The sequence below is a fragment of the Urocitellus parryii genome, chromosome 11 (assembly GCF_045843805.1).
Source record: "Urocitellus parryii isolate mUroPar1 chromosome 11, mUroPar1.hap1, whole genome shotgun sequence".
Classification (NCBI taxonomy): domain Eukaryota; kingdom Metazoa; phylum Chordata; class Mammalia; order Rodentia; family Sciuridae; genus Urocitellus; species Urocitellus parryii.
The window spans coordinates 37,717,567-37,737,267 of NC_135541.1; the positions used below are offsets into that span (position 1 = coordinate 37,717,567).

The 19,701-nt window shown below is 38.8% G+C and overlaps 1 protein-coding gene across 1 annotated transcript in view; it reads left to right on the forward strand.

The window, feature by feature from the left end:
• The first annotated feature begins 1,098 nt into the window (after positions 1–1,098).
• Ttc4 (tetratricopeptide repeat domain 4) overlaps positions 1,099–19,701 on the forward strand; it is a 28,434-nt gene continuing 9,831 nt past the window's right edge. The window contains exons 1-6 of the mRNA XM_026382699.2: positions 1,099–1,269; positions 1,818–1,935; positions 3,207–3,368; positions 9,789–9,866; positions 11,283–11,407; positions 19,373–19,459. Of these exons, the coding sequence (XP_026238484.2) occupies positions 1,159–1,269; positions 1,818–1,935; positions 3,207–3,368; positions 9,789–9,866; positions 11,283–11,407; positions 19,373–19,459 (681 nt within the window). The 5' untranslated portion in view covers positions 1,099–1,158. The remainder of the gene's footprint in view (positions 1,270–1,817; positions 1,936–3,206; positions 3,369–9,788; positions 9,867–11,282; positions 11,408–19,372; positions 19,460–19,701) is intronic.

Here is a 19,701-nt window from a genome sequence, read left to right on the forward strand (position 1 = left end):
AGCTTCCTTATCTCGTAATTCAGCCTCCCTCCACCAGTCCTTTACCTGGCAGCTCAGGCTTTCCAAAGATAAATTGGCTTATGGCTTTCCTTCTCTTTGGGTCTTTTCAGTGGCTCATTCTTCTCTGCAGGATAAAGGCTAATAGGGCAGTCAGGCCCTCTGGCCTCTGTCCACCTTAGTGGCCTCACCTCTTATATCTTGCAGTACCACAACAGGCTGTTAGATACCTCTATGCCCCTCTCTGCACATGGGCAAATACTGTCTGAATTTCCCAGCTCCCTCCAGACTCCTATCCATGTGCAGAGATCTTCCTCATCTGCTCTCAGCTCTGTGTCACCTTCTATGTGTGGCCTTCCTAGACCTGATCTTCTGTGTCTCCGTTATGCACACTTGTAACCTAGTTCCAGTTTAGATTGGTCTATTACCTGTCTGCTTTTTATTCTAGACCAAGGCCATGACAGCCCATACAGTCCTGCAGCCATCTGCCGGGTGACCAGGTGGTTTCTGAATGCCACTTCAGGAAGCCACAGTAGCTGGATAAGCAGGCTCACCTCATCTGAACTGCACACCCTGTTCCCAGGCCAGCTGTGGGGGTGAGGAGGTAGTTAGGCTCAGAAATAGACACATTTACTGGGTGCAGTGGCTCACACCTGTAATCAATCCCAGGGGCTTGGGAGGCTGAGACAGGAGAATTGCAAATTCAAAGCCAGTCTCAGCAATAGCGAGGTGCTCAGCAACTCAGTGAAACCCTGTTTCTAAATAAAAATACAAAATAGGGCTGGGGATATGGCTCAGTGGTTGAATGCCCCTGAGTTCAATCCCCAATACCGCCCCCCCCCCCAAAAAAAAAAAAAGGGAACTAGACACATCTGATCAGTTACTCCTTTCCTTAAATGTCCTATGCCACCCTAAAGAAAGCCAAGTCCTCACAACCACGTCCTCTTTGAGTTTACCCACCACCGCTAAAGCACTGTAGGAGGTCGGGGCTGGAGAGATCTCGCTCCTTAGAGAGGGGTGGAGCTTGGGCGTGCAGGCGGGCGGAACCCGAGGCGCGCGGGTCTGGGCCACCCGGAGGATTGAGCAAAGGGCACCCGCACCGCCGGAAGAAGCCGCGCGCTGGTCTGCCCCAGGATCGGAGCAAGAGATCCTGGAACTGCTATGGAGTACTCTCAGCCTGACGCTGCTGACGACAACGCCATGGACTCGTTCCTGGACAAGTTTCAGAGCCAGCCTTACCGCGGCGGCTTCCACGAGGACCAGTGGGAGGAGGTGGGCGGTCCCGGGGACTCGGCACGTGTACTGGGCCGTCCTCTGGACTCCTGGGGCTCCGCGGTGTCTCCCGCATGCCTAGGTCCCTGTAGCTGCCTGCGGGTGGATGGTTTCTAGTTGAGTATTAGCGATTGGCCTTGAGGTTTGAGAGTCTTCTTAAGCTGTCAGTACTTTCAGAAGTACCGGATTTGCAGTCAGGCCTGTGACGCCGTCACCTACCGGCTCTGACACTGGTTAGTTTACTAAGTTCTCTGAGCCGGTTTCCTCCTTTGGAAAATTGCCCTACCTGTGGCACCAATCACTTAGGGTTATGGCAAAGATAAAATGAAGCGTCAGGAACATAAGAGCGCTCAATTGATGGTAATTACTACTGCCCTTGTAGAATCCTGTAGAATGTGAGAACTGAAATAATAGATATCGTTATCCTTCATTCTCATTTTACAAAAAGGATTCAGCCAATCACGATAATTTGCAGATTGTGATGAATAAGAAAATTTACTCGATAGAAAAAGTTTATTCATGCTATTCATTATGATTTTAAAATTCAGGAATTTGACAAGATCCCCTTATTTATGAAGAAAGCACCATCAGAAATTGATCCCAAAGAGAATCCTGACTTGGCTTGTCTCCAGTCAATTATTTTTGATGAGGATCGATCTCCAGAAGGTATCTTATGTGACTAGCATTTGTTTTGTATTGAGATAATGTGTGAATCAGAAAAGTTCTGATTGATAAGAAATAGTTTGCATGAGCTAATTTGACACTGTTCACACATATTTCTTTGGGTACCTACAGATTGCCAGGCTTTGGGGACATGGGGGTAAATATGACACAGTTCCCGCCCTCAAAGGTCAGGCTCCAGTGAGAAGCTAAATTGTGCTGAAGAATTAGGACAAACTTGTGTTAAGTGCCAATGTATATACTATAGCTGTAGTGAGTGCTATTGGAACACTGAAGGAGCAGGAGTGGCCTCTCAGTGAATTGGAAATTTGAGCTGAATCTTAACAATTTTGTAGGCTTTGACTAGGACAAGGAAGGGGATTTGCATCCCAGAGAATAAAATAGTATAAATAAAAGCAGAGGGGCCGGGGATATAGCTCTATTGGTAGAGTGCTTGCCTTGCATACCCAAGGCCCTGGGTTCAATTCTCAGCACCATAAATAAATAAATAAATAAATAAATAAATAAATAAATAAAGTATAACCCCTCCCATATCCTCAGTAATTAAAAAAAAAATCCTGTTTTCAAAAGCTAGGATAAGTATACATTTTTTCCCCTTTATACTTTTTTGCTAAGTATTTAGTAATGTACCTTATAAAATATTTGGAATTGATTGAAGCATTAAGTTTTCATGACATTGTTTCTCCATATTGACACTCCTGTTTTTTTTTTGTTTTTTTTTTTGTGGTACTTGGGATTGAACCCAGAGATGCTTTACCCACTGAGCTCCATCCCCAGTCCTTTTATTTTTTGAGTTAGGGCTTGCTAAGTTTCTGATGACTCTACAAAGTTGTTGAGGCAGAGGCCTTGAACTTGGGATCATCCTTGCCTCAACCTTCTGAGTCTCTAGGATTACAGGCATGCCACCCCGTACCCCACACAGTGCCTAGTTAAAACCCATTTTTTTAAGTAAGTATTAATTTTTTAGTTGTAGTTGGACACAATATCTTTATTTATTTTTATGTGGTGTTGGGGATCGAACCCAGGGCCTCGCCTGTGCTGGGCAAGCGCTCTACCGCTGAGCCACAACCCCAGCCCATTAATACCCATTTTTATCAAAGCATTACTTTTGAGTTTCCTTTCCCTATTGATTTATTTTTCCTGTTGGTTTCTTCTCTTTGACTTATCATTTATTAAATTAATACATGATTTAAAATCTTCTTAATGGGTCTTTTAAAAAGTGGGAAATAGTGTCTATTTTTCTTCTTTTTTTGCAGAACAAGCCAAAACCTATAAAGATGAAGGCAATGACTACTTTAAAGAAAAAGACTATAAGAAAGCTGTGATTTCGTACACTGAAGGATTAAAGAAAAAATGTGCAGATCCTGATTTAAATGCAGTCCTTTATACTAACCGGGCAGCAGCACAGTACCATCTGGGTAATTTATTTCATTATTAAGTGCTTTCTAAAGAAATTACTTATGATAAAAGCCATTGGATGGCTAGAGGAGGTTTTGAGAATGTCAGAGAAAGAGGGGCTGTTCATCCCAGAAACCGAGACTAGGGATCATTTATTCCAATTGAGTTTTGATCTTCTTTGTAGACATGGTGAGAAGGAAACATTTTATAATTTTTACTATCTGAAACAAAAATAAAAGTGACTTAGTTACTTTATAAGGTATTTGATGTATGAATCAGTATGATCTGTGATCTTTAAGCCCCAATGCTTCTGTACTTTCAAAAGTGTTTTTTGGGTTTTTTTTCCCCCCTGGCCTTTTATCCTCTTCTCAAGAATGCTGAAGGATTAAAACAGCAGAGCTCTTTAGGTGAGAAAAGCTGTAATCTAAGGGGAAATTTCTCAGACTCCAGCTGAGTCTTTTTTTTTTTTTTTTTAAAGATACATCATTGCCATTTATTTATTTATTTAAAGAGAGAGAGAGAGATGAGATGAGAGAGAGACAGAGAGAGAATTTTTTAATATTTAGTTTTTAGTTATCAGCGGACACAACATCTTTGTTTGTATGTGGTGCTGAGGATTGAACCTGGGCGGCACGCATGCCAGGCGAGTGCGCTACCGCTTGAGCCACATCCCCAGCCCCATTTCTCAGTATTTATGGAACTCTTGAAGTAAAAAATATTTCTTGGATGAGGAAGTTTAGAAAATGCTGCTTCTTTGCTGGAGATTTTCAGTATATATTAACATTTAACACCGAATAGCCTACAACAAAAAACCTTATCCTGGGTTTCTAAAGTTTGTTGTCCCCTTTTCAGATAAAACATTATGCAGGGCTGTTCTGCTAATATGATTTTAGGAAGTGCTGATTATTTAAGTAGTAGTATTGCTGGGGACTAGTTTGGGTCATATTAGGCCCTTGTTTATAATCACAGAGTTTAAAGAGGACCTGGGGGTAACCTCAGGCATTTCTGAGGGTCCAGTAGAAAACAAGTGCTGTAGTCTTGCTGGAATAGTTTTTTCTAACTCATCACCATTTGAACAGTTTATCTCTAAGGCAGGTCTCCCTCAGTCTGTTTCATTAGAAAATTTGAAAAAGGGAAAGTGGTACCGAATTTGAAAGGTTATTTAAGCTAGCAAACCCCTTCAGTTTACATAATTTCGTGAGGGTCCTTTTCATTAGTGCCTGAACCTAAACAGGAAACTTGTCTTTAATTTCAGGAAGAATATTTTTTCTTTATTCCTGTCTCAAAATAAAAAATAAAAAGGATTGGAGATGTAGCTCAGTTGTTAAATGCCCCTGGGTTCAATACCTGGTACCAAAAAAAAAAAAAAAAAAAAAAAAAAGGGACAAGTAGGCATTAATCAAGTAGAAGGAGATTGGGACATTCCAGCAAAAGGGAAAAGTAGGAGAAATTCTTGAAAGTCCTTGAAAGTCATTGTTGCCAGTGGAATCAAGACAGGAAATTGTGAGGAGGCTGGAGAAATTGGTAGGGTTGGTTGCCACATTGGGCTTGAACTTTGTATAGCTGTCAGCGAAGAGGCATTTAAGGGCTTATTGCAGGTCAGTGATAGGGTTGTATTTCTATGAATTTGCAGAAGGATTAATTACCTTAGCAGATAATGTGAAGAGGACAGACTTAAAGATTTTTTTTTTCTTTTTTTGTGGAATTGGGAATTGAACTCAGATCTTTGCACATGTGAGGCCAGTGCTCTACCACTGAGCTATATCCCCAGCCCTTTTTATTTTTTAATTAATTAATTAATTTTTGCTACCAGGTGTTGAACCTAGGAGTGCTTAACCACTGAGCCACATCCTTAGCCCTTTTTAAATACTTTATTTAGAGACAGGGTCTTTCTGAGTTGCTTAGGGCCTTGCTAAGTTGCTGAGTCTGGCTTTGAACTCTTGATCCTTGTGTCTCAGCATCCTGAGCCGATGGGATTACAGGTGTGCACTATCACACCCAGCTTTATTTTTTTAATGTTTAGATATGGTCCCACTTAGTTTTTTTTAGGCTGGCCTTGAACTTGTGATCCTCTTGTCTCCTAAGTCTCTGGGGTTATTGGCATGTGCCACCACACCCACCGGATTTAAAGAATTTTGAGAAAGGCAGTGGCAGTGAGGATGAAGAAAAGATGGATACAATAGAAATTAATTTGATCATAGTGATTTAGCCTGTTGATGTGAAATTGGTGATGAGCTCTTGGTTTTGGGGGAAGATAGTAGTGCCACCACTTGAAACAGGTAGTCTAGAGAAGAGGAAGTTGGTGAGGATGAGGGGTTCAAAATTTACTTTGGGGACTATTTGAGTTTACTTGAAATACTCAGTTCACTTGGAGTACCTATGAGATACCAGGTGGAGAAATCTAGAAAGTGGATTGATTGTGTGAAACTTGGGGCACAGGCTTGGACCAGAGATCTGTATTCATAGTCATCAGCATCAATGAGAGGCAGAAACCTAACCTAGAGCGAAGTCTAGGGATGGTATACAGCAAGGGAAAACAAGTGGCTGAGGAAGAAGCTTTGAGGAACTAGTTTCAGGAAACTGTTGGATGAAGTCGCCAAAAGAGAAGTTAATAAGAAAAAATGAGGAAAATTTGGAAAAAGTTATAGGTATCTGAAGAATTAAAGATGTCAGTGTAGCAGAAAAGTTACAAATAGAAGAATGGCTTTTTTTTCTCATTCCAAGTAGTGATTACAGGTATTTCTGTAAAACTGGCCATGAGCAATATGTCTTGTTTACTCTTTTTTTTTTTTTTTGTACTAGGGATTGAACTTTGAGACAGGGTCTCATTCAGTTGCTTAGGGCTTCACTAAGTTGCTGAGGCTGGCTTTGAATTCACAATCCTGTTGTCTTAGCCTCTGGAGCCATTGGTATTATAGGTGTGTAACACTGCATCTGACTTGGCTACTCTCGTGAATGGAGTTTTTCCTGCTTTGTACTGCACAGGTTCAGGGGCTATAACTTTATATGAATGGATGTCTGCTTTTGGAATTTAGGACTCTTATCTGCTGATTTAGACGTGAGGTATTTTAGGAACTTTTATTATAAAAGTAATACAAGCATATTGTAACAATGAAAAATACAGAAAGGTTATTATAAAAGAAAATTAAGCCCATCCATAGTTTACATGAACCACTTTGAACATTTGATATGAAGCCTTTTGGTCATATTTATTTATTTAAAATCAGTCTTGGTTTGTGTCACAGTTTCTTATACACATAATTTAAATGTGCAAAGTTCTGTAAGGCTTGTTATAAAGGTACAGCCCCTTGACTCTTTTTCCTACTATTTCCTGTTCCCTGGAGGCAAACACTACCAACTATTTTAGCTGTTTCTTTTCTTATGTACCTTCATATAACTAAATAATATGCTTGTATTTCTGCTGCTTTGACTTTCCAGTTTGGGGCAATGCCCGTTGATTCCTATTGTGGAAGTGAGTATGTTGTCCCCTCTCATCACCGCCACCCCAGATCCACAAGTATCCTGTCGTTTTGTGCATATACTTATGTGTTTGTTATTTATTGTTTTCATTTATAACTATGTAATTGTTATTCACAGCTAAACCATGTTGAGAATTCTGGTCATTTTCTATTTTGGTAATAAAATTTTAAATTTTTAATTTAAGTAATAAGTGTCATAATTATTATGCTTACTTGATTCCTACTGTACTTATCACTGAGTCAGTGCTGTGCTCTCGCCCTATTTTCTTACTCCCTTCCTCATCAGGTGTTATAACCATTTACCTGATTGGTGACACCCCTCTGGAGCTTTCTGACCTACTTCAGTATGGACTGGTTGGTTTCTCTGCCTCAGTTACTTCTCATCCTGCCATTACTTTTTTTTCCCCCCGGTAGTGGATCGAACCCTGGAACACTCTACCACTGAGCTGCATCTCCAGCCCTTTTTATTTTTTCCTTTGAGACAGGGTCTCACTAAATTGCCAAGGCTAGCCTCAAACTTGTGATCCTTCTACCTCAGCCTCCCGAGTAGCTGGGATGATAGGTGTGCACCATATACTGTGCCCATTATGTATAAGGCATTTGTATTCATAACTGCTTTCTAGCTTATAGTATTGCTGTTGAGATGTCTAGAACTATTCTGATTCTGGCATTCTGGGTTTTTCTCTTTGGAAGCTTCTAGTATTTTCTTTTTATGCTTGGTGTGCTGAAACATTTTGTGTAAAGTATGATAGTTCTATAGGTTGGGTATTCAGTGGACACTTTCAGTTGGAAACTTGTTTCTAGGACATTTTCTTAAATTATTTTGATACTCTTCTGTTTTCCATTTACTCTTTTTGGAAGTCCTGCTGCTGATGCTTTGGGAACCAATTTGGGGTCTAGGGTTACTGGGGTTCAGTATTTAGATTTCCTTTATTGATTCACCAATGTGTTTGGAGGTTCCAGTCCAGAGGCGCTCTGTTTTATGCACTGTATAGATTAAACCTCTAGTACTTTCCCAGAATTGGAGAGAGAGAGATCCCAGAAACATCAGAGGGAAAGGAATGTTGAGAATCTGTTTCTTAGACTTTAACGCACCTTCATTCTTAGTTCTGGAGTTACCTGAGTCTTGAGTACTTTATGATTTCTGCAGTACCACTTGGTAGCCTTTATGCTTTCCCTCTGCTGGCTTAGAATTCATTTTTTTCTAGCCTTATATATCGGTCTTTGTCCTTTTGTTTTCCAGTTTTTAAAATGTGTTCTGTGTTCTTCTCATTCTCTTTGTCTCTGTGGGTTTATGGCTTTGAGGAGTTGGGGAAGATGGTGTAGTTAAATACATGTGTTCATCTACTACCTTTAACCAGAAGTCATTGGTTCTTTTACATATGCATTTTTCCCCAAAGTTGAGATTGTTGTGTTCTTCCAATTTTGTATTTTTAATGTAATTTTATCAGGTAAATAATTTCACCTATCATTAAAAATTATTTGTGAATATTATTTTAATAGCTATATGAAGTTACATCATGTGGACCTACAACTGTTTGCTTTATTGTTCTACTATTTTTGAGTGTATAAGCTATGTGGAGGTTTTTAAATCATGCAAAAATGAACAAAGTTAGACATAAAGTTTTTTCAGTAATTTAGACTAAAGCAGGATTTGATAAACTGTGGCTCACAGACCATGTCTGACCTTCTGGCTGGCTGTGAACTAAAATTGTTTTTTACATTTTTAAAGGATTATTAAAAATACAGAGAAGAATATGTGACAGACCACATGTGGCCTGCAAAGTCTAAAGTGATTACTATTTGGCCCTTCACAGAAAAATTTGCTCACCCCTGATCTAGAGTTTTAGAAGCGAAATTAATAGGAAATATTAAACCATTAAGTAATACTTATAGTCTAAACTAAAAAGAGTATAACTAGAAATAATGATTATTACAGCTGGGTGCAGTGGCACATGCTGGTAATCCCAGCAGCTCAGGAGGCTGAGGCAGGAGGATCATGAACTCAAAGCCAGACTCAGAAACTTAGCAAGGCCCTAAGCAACTCAGCAAGACCCTGTCTCTAAATAAAATATAAAAAAGGGCTGGGGATGTGGCTCAGTGGTTAAGCACTCCTGGATTCAATCCCTGGTACAAAAAAAAAAAAAACACGGTATTACATTAAGGAATATTTATAATGTAAATCTGCCTCATGCCTTCCTCTTAGTTTGGATAACTGGTGTGTATGTGATTGTACTTTTTTAAAATGCACTTACGTATGTGTGTCTATATGTCTAAATATTTAGTTTGGTTTATTTTACACAAACAGAAATCTGGTATCCACTTGGAGTGGATACCACTACCACTTAAAACAGTATAACACTTATGTCCTACTTTGTCTCTTACAAGCAGATCTGTCTCACTCTTCTTTTAATGGCTGCATAATACTCAATAGTATGAATCCATAAAAATTCATTTAGTCATTACCAAACTAAAAATATGTGAGTTATCTCCAGCTTTTTGCAATTAAAAGTAATGCTGTAATTATTGTGTTTTTACATTTATACAAACTTTTTTGAGCATAATGTTGAGAAGAAATTGTTGGGTGAAAGTAGTTGCACAAAATGCATGCTAATTTGCTAATTTTATCCTGAGAGTGCCCTTTTTCTATATCTACACCAATACTGGATATTATCTATCTGTCTTTACTTATTACCAGTTTCATGTCAGTTTTAATTTTCTGATAACTAAGACATGGAACATCCCTTCACTTGCTTACTAGCCATTTATAGTTCTTCTGTGGATTGCCTGATGTTATAAACATTTCTAAGGCTTAAATGAGCACAACTATATGTTTTCTAAAAATGGCACTCTGATTTATGTTTCTCCAATATTGTTTTTATCACACAAAATTTTGGAAATGTTTGATCTTAAAACTTGTTCTTTCTTTTACTAAATGGTGTGTTTTTTTTTTTTTTGTAGGTAATTTTCGTTCTGCTCTCAATGATGTGATGGCTGCCAGAAAGCTAAAACCCTGCCACCTCAAAGCCATAGTAAGAGGTAAGTCTTATAGAACTATAGTGTGGTTATCATTATGGAAAAGCTGGTATTCACCTACCAAAAACTGACATTTAAAGCTTTGATGTTAAGGTAGTAGGATACTTCCTAGTGAAGTTATCTTATTTTTGCACTCTTGATATTAAGCTCCTGTTCCTTATTAACAGCACCATGCCGCTTTTGAAAGAAAATACTCTAATCCTTTATAAGAATTTGTATAGAAATTGAGACTCCTCTTTTTAAATTTGTATTGAATTAAAGTAATTCCAAAAATGAATTAAAGTAATTCCAAAAAGCTACATTCTGATTTTTTTTTTCCAGATTAGCTGATTGAAAGGCAAAATCTTCAAATGCCTTGTTAATTCAGTGAAAAGATAAGTTACAGGACATTTGCTGATAGCTCTGATGCTGAGATGGCCCCAGATTTTTTTTTCTCTTGTACTCCGACCTTTCTGTGTAATAATAGTGCTTGTATTTCTTTTATACTTCACTTTTTCTTTGAGAACTTCATAGATGCTTTGCACACTTTTTTCATCACACTTAATCTTCCCTGCATTCTTATGACCAGCTTAAAATGCTTTATTAAGTTATGTTTCTTTAGGTGTTCATGGCTAAGGGATAGTAAGTAGGTCCTTGTCTCTCAGCTGTATAGAAAGAAGTTACTAAATAAAGATTGGCACATAGAAGATAGTCCTGTGGAATTAGCCTTAGGCTAGAAACCCATAATCCTGAATTCAGTTGTTGATTTTCTGTTATAATGTGACTGTAGGAAGATACTCATTCTGATGTTAGTTTGTTCATCTCTGGAAGATGGGGTTAGGTTCCTTTGACATCTAAGCCTTTATAATTCTGATATTTTGAAATTCTGTGGAAAGGCTAAAGAGATTAATTATTAGAGAAAAACACACATGATTGCATTAAAAATTTTAATAGAAGAGGCAACTTAAACTAATGGTCATAAGGATCAAAATTAGGAGAGACCTAACATCTTTGGTCTTGTTACTACCATGATGAGTGGCTGAAGCAAACTCTGCTTTCTGTCTGTCTTTTTAAAATCATCTGAGATTGGCTTTATTATTTCCATTTGCATATGAGGAACCTGGAGCTTGGTGATATTCAGTCTTTTGTCCTAATGGAATGGTGAATGACAGAGCCAAATCAGTCTGAATCCAGAGCCTTTGCTCTTTGCTAGTAAGCCTACTTTTAGAGTACTTTATACCAGGGAGACTTAGAGGAATTTTGAGCTGAATAGGCACTAGGGCATTTCTGATCTATAATACAAAAAAATATTCTTTGGGGAATGAAGTTCTCTTCAAGGGGCTGGTTGGTAGCTGGTAGCTGGTACGGGATAGGTATTGTTCAAGGCAGGGCTTATTCATGTATGTCATTCCTAGATCTTAAGGGCCCTGGTTTCTGTAGGTGCCCTGTGCCATCTGGAACTGAAACACTTTGCTGAGGCTGTGAACTGGTGTGATGAGGGGCTGCAGATAGATGCCAAAGAGAAGAAGCTTCTGGAAATAAGGATTAAAGCAGACAAGCTGAAGGTTGGTATCAGCAGACAATTGGCTTTGGCTAATTTGCATTTATCAGATTGCATCTCTCAGGTCATTGTAAAAACCTGGGTGCTGGAATTGTAGCTCAGTGGAAGTGCATGCTTTGCATGTGTGAGGCCCTGGGTTTGATCCTAGCAACACATACACACACAAATAAATAAATAAAAATAAAGAAACAAAAGAAAAGAAAAACAGATGGGTGCTGTTGTGCATGCCTATAATCCCAGCAATTTGGGAGGCTAAGGCAGGAAGATCTCAAGTTTAAACCCAGCCTCAGCAATTTAGCGAGGCCCTAAGCAACTCAATAAGGCCCTCAGCAACTCAACAAGACCCTATAATAAAATATAAAAAGGGCCGAGAATGTGGCTCAGTGATTAAGCAGCCCTGGGTTTAATCCTTGGTACCAAAAACAAAAAAGAAGAAGAAAAGAAAAGAAAAACAAAACAAAAAAATCAGTCTCTATTCTTGGAACTCTGTAGAGGACACAAACAAGTAAATTGAGGTAAGCAAGAACATACAGTATTGTAGTAGTAGTATATGCTAGTGGTATCTAACTTTGCCCTCCTGCTTTTCCTCCTCCTCATTTCCTGACCTACAGTAAGGACTCTGTAAAAAATTGACTTTTGGAGCTGGAGTTGTAGCTCAGTGATAGAGTGCTTGCCCTGGGTTCAATACTCAGCACCACATAAAAATAAAAAAATAAAAGGTATTGTGTCCAACCACAACTAAAAAATAAACTATTTTTTAAAAATTGACTTTGAATTGAATATGATTTTAATAAATAGAAAACAACATAAGAGTGCCATAGTTTATCTGTATAGTGTAGAGCTCTTGAAATAAAGAAGAAAAAAGGACAAGCTAAATATTTAAATAAAACTTAAGTTTCTAATGCACAACTCCCAGTATTAAGACACCTATTACTTGCTAAAACAATGCCACATTTCTGACACATAACAGCCAAAATGATGATAAAACAGTAATAACAACAGAATACCATTAATACCAAATATACTACCCAATATTTAGATAGTATTTACTATGTATATGTTCCAGGCTCTAGTTTAAAATTTCCACTTACTTAAACTATCTAAACAACATAATACCCCTATGAGGTAGCGGCTGTCACTATAAAGGTAGCTAAAGTACAGAGAGATCAGGAAGTTGCCCAGGTCACACAACTCTGCTGAAGTAGACTTCAGATGCAGGCAGTCTGATTCAGGGCCCAGGCTCTTGGCCACTGTGCAATACTGCCTCATCTGTCTGTTCAGTACAAAGCCAGCATGAAACTTCATGTCTCCTTTTCCTGGCTTAAATATCTTCTCACTGCTTATTCTATGGAATTGGAAATTTTAGTGCCTGGAGAATCTTTAGCTGGTCCTGAACAAGGAGTCGGAAATCATTCTCATCATTTGAAATATCAGAAAAGATAGATCTCTATGGCCTCACCTAGTTAAGTAAACAGAATTGTAAGCCCAGGTAACTGGGGGTTTCTAACATTTCTAAAAGTATATATACAGGAATGAATGTCCAGAGGGCTCCTGTGGAAGGCTGTGGCCACATCTGTCCATAGAAAACCCAGAGTGGACTTAAGTGAAAGCGTCTTGGTCCTGCAGCAAAGGTACACTTTAGGGGAGATTTCAGTGCCCAAAAGCTTGACATCAGATATAACTGACTTTGTTTACTGAATAACTGAATTATTCTCAAGAGTCTTAGTATAAATTGATTCTGGGTTCATTTGTGCTTGGCATATATAAGCACTAGATTTTCTGTGGCTAAGTTAATGTCAGAGAAAGTAGACTTCAAAGCAGTGAGTATTGCTAAAATAAGGTGAGGATTTTTAAAAATGGATCACCTTATGGGAAGATTTAATAATTCTAAATGTGTAGGAACCTAATAACAGAGCTTGAAACTACTTGAAACAAAAATTGACAACCCAAGGAAGGAAAAGACAATTCTACAGATAGATGGAATTGATGATATCCTTCTCTCTCAGTGATTGTTAAATCAAGTAGATAAAAAATAAACAAGATGATATCACTGTAAAGAGTTGACTAAAAGATCTACAAAAATTCTCTCATCCATAAAATCATTGAGAAAACTGGCAAAAATGGTCAAAATCAACTTTTCTAGAATTCTGGAAATGAACCAAAAGCTTGCAGCAGGCTAGGAAGTGTTGTTCAAGAAACATGACTAATGTTCAATGAACTTTTTAACTATAGAAATATTGATGAAGTTGTGGAAATAACATACAAAGGAAGTTCTAACCTTTTTGTCTCTAGGTTTAATTGCTCTGTAAAGGGAAAGCTAGTGGGGAAGATAAGAGGGAATTTCCTGAGTGAAACTCATTCTGTTCCCATGGTACTTGAAAGCATTTGCACTTGGAGAGTCTTTGTGAGCTCAAAATCTCTGGAGTTCTTTTTGTTTATTGTGCAAGATGGTGACCTGAGAGCCTTGCTAGTAGCTTGTGTGAACTGAGAGCTCCTCTTGGAGAGGATAGGTAAAGGTAGAAAATCAGCTTGATTACGAAAGGACAGCTTCTTGAAGTCTGAAGGACAGAGAATTAGGTGCTTGCCTGGTGTGCTGCTTGCTTTCTTGGTGGGTACCTGTGGGTAGAATTAAGTGTTAAACATGACGTTTGGAATTTAACACTAAGGAACAAAAAGCAGCAGTTCTAAGACTGATAGCAACTGTTTTCACATAAATGGAAATGGAGTGATTTGACCTCTCTTGCTATATTACCCATTGACTGACTACAGGAAATACAGCATAGCAATCATTTAGTATACTATTCTGTTTCCAGAACTAAAACTACTCAATGTCAAAAAAGAATAAGGAAAAAAAAAAAAAACATAGCCAAGAATAATAAGAATAATAAGCTGTAGTAATAAGCTGGTGACATTTCAACTTGTTTCAGTCCTATCTCTCCCTTCCCAGTTCCCCAGTAGTTGTGAAAGGTGGGTAGTCCATAATCATGGTGAAAAAAAAGTGGCCTGGTGGCCACCAGAAAAAACAAACAACATTACCGTTTCTTCAAAGCCTTATTCCCAAGTTATCATTATTCGACCATCTAGTAGATCCCTAGAAGACCCTGCTTATAGGCTGTCTTTATATGACCCAACTTGGAGCTCACCCAGTATGGACAGCTTTTTCAAACAGGGTATAGTAATAGGGAGATTAAAAGGGAGAACATTCATCAGAAACCATTAGAGGAATTATTTTAAGATTCCACATACCTGTGGCACCAGATAGCATTTAGTACAGATAATGAAGCCTTACTAGAAAACTTAAAAGTAAAAGCTAGGGATGAGATTCTGAAGGGGCTTTGAAAACCTTCGGTATTCCTGGGAATCTAAAAGGTTACATGTATGCCCAGGGTGTTCATATGTGCTTAGAAAAGGACCTGAGAGGAAACTAAACTCTCACCTCTGGCTGACCAAGCAGGAAGTGGCAGCTAAGGTAGAATTGTAAGCTGCTCAAGTAAGTGTGTGTTGAAGGTGTGCTCTGGCATGTGCACAGAGCCTCTAGGCAGCAGCTAGAAGACTTACTTGCTCTATTATTTGTGGAAATCTGTGCTCAGTTGTTAGCTGACGACCAAATGAGTAGAGATTTTAATAATCACATATGACAGAATACAGACATTTTACAGAATTAGTTGAGGAAAATCAATAAACGTAACAGCAACAGTAATAAATCCAGGAGTGGATGGTCAAATATGAGTTCTAGAGTTGCCACATTATAGTGTCTGTTTGGCTTCCTTCCTTCCTTCCTTCCTTCCTTCCTTCCTCTTATTTTTTATTTTGAGACAGGGTCTTACTAAGTTGCTGAGGCTGGTCGCCTTGAATTTGCAATCCTGCCTCAGCCCCTTGAGTTGCTGGATTTACAGGTGTGTGCTAGTGTTTGGTTATTAGCAAAAAATTATAAGACATGCCAAGAAAGAAGAAAGTATGCAGACGGGGAAAAGTGAATGGAAATTGTCCTTGAGGAAGCTCAGACATAGAATTTACTAGACAATTGCCGCAGTCCGGCAAAGACAATACAATACACTGAGACAAAACAAGACACAAACATACTGTATCAATCTTTTCCATTTTCTCGAAATGGCCATTTTTCCTCTGGCCCTATCTGTCTAGGGATGAGATTGCTCCCGTCCTATCTATGGACGGGCAGCTTTTTTTCGTCACTTACCCCCCGAGTGTCCCGGGGCTCCCCGTAACGGGCCACCATCTGCCGGGGTCCGGCTGCAGCAAAATAACCCGGGGGTGACGAATAACTTGTGCACGTTGATACAGCAGGAATGGGAGCCATTTATTGTAGGGCAACAGAGCTATTTATACATTTTGCACAGCTTATCTTAATTAGCATAAAATAGATACATCAGCCAACCAATAAGGAATCTCCACACTTAATGGCTTGCTTTTGTTACTTTTCAAACCACTCCCTCCGGCATTTTGCCAGGCACCATCCAGACTTGTTTATGAACTCTAACATTTCTCTGGCAAAATACCAGGTGTTATTTTTGACTTATTTACAGACCTTAACAATCAATGACTGTAAACTATCTAGTTTAAATATGTTCTAAGAATAAAAGAAAACAATGTCTAAAGAACTAAAGAAAAGCACAAGAGTAATGTCTTGTCAAATAGTAAATGCCAATGAAAATAAATTATTTAAAAAGAACCTAATAGTATTTCTGAAGAGAAAAAGAACAGTAACTGAAATGTAAAATTCACTAGAGAAGCTCAAAGTGAATTTGAGCAGGCAGAAAAGAATCTGCAAACTTGAAGATAGTTTGAGAATGGGGAAAAAGAAAAAGAAAGATAAAGAGACTTAGAGGCCTTTGAGATGCCATGAAGTGCACCAGTGTAGGAATAACCGAGGTTCCAATTGGAGGGGAGAGTGAAAGAAAGACAAAGGAATATTCGAAGAAGTGATGTCCAGAAACTTGTCAAATTTAATGAAAAATAATAATTTGTACATCCAAGAAGCTTAACAAACTCCAAGTAGGATAAATTTAAAATGGCCTATACCTAGACACATCATTATCAAACTGCTGAAAGGCAAAGAAGATTCTTAAAGCAGCAAGAAAGACTCTCCATGTATAAGCAATCCTCAATAAAATTAACAGCTGATTTCTTACCAGAAACTATGAAAGCCAAATGGCAGTGAGATGACATAGTCAGAGTACAGAAAGAAAAAATAAAAAGAACCTTAAGAATTCTATATCTAGCAAACATATTCTTTAAAAATTAAAAGAGAAGAAGAAGTAAAAGTATTTTTCTTGCAGATGATATGACTTCATGTATAGAAAATCCTAAGGGATTCAGCAAAAATTTCTTGGGACTTACAAGTTGAACAAGCTTGTAGGTTTTTAACATCAAAATACAAAAACCAGTTTTATACATTAGACTTTTAATTAACACTCCAAATGGAATTAAGAAAATAATTTCATTCATATTACCATCAAAAAATAAAGTATTTAGGATCAAGTTTAACAAAAGTAGCATAAAAACTTATACTTTGAAAAATACCAAACACTGTTGAAAGAAATTAAAGAAGATGTGAATAAATGAAAGATAAACCATTTTTTTCTGGATTGGATCTTAATAATTGTTAAAATGGCAGTACTTCCCAAATTGGTGTGCCAAGCCATATAATATTTTATTTTTTTAAATTAGAACATTATAATTATGCACAGATCATACAGTCTTCGTCAAAATTCCAACTGGCTTCTTTGCAAAAATTGACAAGCTGATCAAAATATTCATTTAGAAATTCAAGGGACACCGAATAGCCAAAACAGTCTTGGGGGAAAAAAAATTAGAAGACTCATACTTCCTAGTTTCAGAATGTACTACATAAAGCTATAGCAATCAAGATATTGTAGTACTGGCATAGGATAGACATGTAGATCAGTGTGGTAGAATTGAGAGCTCAGAAATAAATACCATTTGTAGGGAATTGATTTTCAACAAGTGCTAAGAGCCATAGCCAGTAGGAATGACGCATGGCATTTTTGGTTGAAAGGTGCTGCCAGCAAGCCATTGAGATGATAATGATTATGTTAAGATGTGCATTCAATTGGAGATTAGACCCCTGCTGTCCGCCTTGGCCTGCTACTTTGGAGCTCTCTGGGGACTCCCGGGGAGTTCCCATTGGTTGGGGAAGTGCAGTAGGAGGGAATTCCAGAGGAGGGATTTCCTGTTGGTGTGATGTGTCCCAGGAGAAGGCATGGCATTCACGGGAGTTTGGAAATAAAGTTTGTTCCTGCTTGAGTGGCTCGTGATTTTATGCCCAGCCAGACTGTGGCATTTGGTGGCCCGTATGGCTGAGGCAGGATTGCAAGTTCAAGGCCAGCCTTGGCAATTAAATAAGACACCGTCTCAAAAAACAAGTCTGGGGATACATCTCAATGGTAGAGCTTTGCCTGGCAGAGCTTTGCCTGGCGTGCTCAAGACCCTGGGTTCCATTCCCAGTAGAGAAAAAATAAAAGAAACCTCAGTGAGATCCCAATTCATTCCTATCTGAATAGTCAAAATTGTATAAAGACTGACAAAATCAAATATTGGTGAATATATAGAGCATCTGGACCTTTCATACATTGCCAGTGACACACAAAATAGTAAAACCACTTTCGAAGTCAGTGTTTTATTTTGGACAGTTATCCTGTGACCTAGCAGTTTCACTTCTGTGTGTCTGCCTAAGAGAAATTGAAAGGTGTACGCAATAAGATTTATATACAAATGTTCATAGCCTTTTCCTTATATAACAGCCCAGCAACAGGGTTTGTGTCCAACAACAGGAGAATAGATAGGCAGATTATAGTATGTTTATTCAAAGAAATATTATTTGGCAATAAAAGGAAAGAAGCTTATCAGTGATGGGTTGGGAGGGGGACTGACTACAAAGAGGCAGAAGGGATGTAGAAATGTTCTGTATCTTGATTGGTCTTTTAGGCACCCAGGTGTATACATTTGTCAAAACTCATTGAACTGTGCCCTTAAAACATGCACATTATATTTCAGCAAAATTATTATCTTTTTAGGTGTATAAGCCAGATGTGGTGCCATGTACCTGTACTCCCAATACTCACAAAACTGAGGTGGGAGAATTATTTGAACCCAAGAGTTCAAGACCATCCTGGGCAGCACACTGAGACTCCATTTCAATTTAAAAAAAAAATACCAAAGTGGGGTTATAAACAAACAACCAGATAATATGCAACAGAGATCATCTATGGTCTGTGCAGCCTAAAATATTTACTGTCTTGCTTAACAGAAAACATTTGCTGACTCCTATTAATGTGTAGTTCTGAGGATGAAAGCAGAAACAATGGGTATTGGGTAGATTAGCAGGAAAAGAAAATCTGAAGTATATTTCTGCTATATTGAGTAGAATGTTGGTGTTTTTCTGTCATGGATTACAATTGTTCAAAAGGCAGAACCTCTGATAGGTTCTTATCCTAGTTTTTTCCATTGTGTTATCCTGTACTCCAGCCAAACCAGGGAAGTTGAAATTCCCCATGAGGTGCTCATCTGCCCTGTGTCAGTTCCTATATGGAGACTGCCCTTTCTTCTTTGTCAGTCAGTCTTCCTTGTCTAAGCCTGCTTCCTCAGTTGGGCATGGTCAGTCACTGCCTGTGTTTCATAGCACTTGGTTCACTCCAGCAGACTAACACAGAGCACACCTGTTACACGTGTCTCTTCACTGGTCTGTACCTCTCAGTAGACTGTGAGTTCCTTGAGTATGGGAACTAGACCTTAAACTTCTGCCGATAGCACCTCACACCTTGGTGTGTGCTTTGTGCATGTTTATTGAACTGAATCAGCCCCTGGCAGCCCTCAACATAGGAGCATGGCTTGAACAGAGTCCAGAGAGGCATTCATTCAGGCACAGGCTGTAGGCGGGGGAAGAGGAAGCAAGTTCCCTCGGGCTGATATATCTGAATTTCATCTCCAGCGAACTGAACAGAGGGATGTGAGGAAAGCAAAGTTGAAAGAAAAGAAGGAGCAGAATCAGAATGAGGCTTTACTCCAAGCCATCAAGGTAAGTTCTCAAACCTTAGGTCCCCCAGTCCTGCAAAATCCACTAATCCTGTGATGCCTGCTGGGGACCTTTCTTACTGGAATGACTGTTCATTTTCTTTCTGCTTTGGTGAAGCAGTGTGACAAAGGAGCCCCGGCTCTGGAGTCAGACACCCCCCCCCCCCCCCCCCCCAGTTGAGTCAGCTCTCCCACTGTGTGAATGTGCTGGTCTCTAACATACTGAGTACTGCTCTGGGTCAAGTG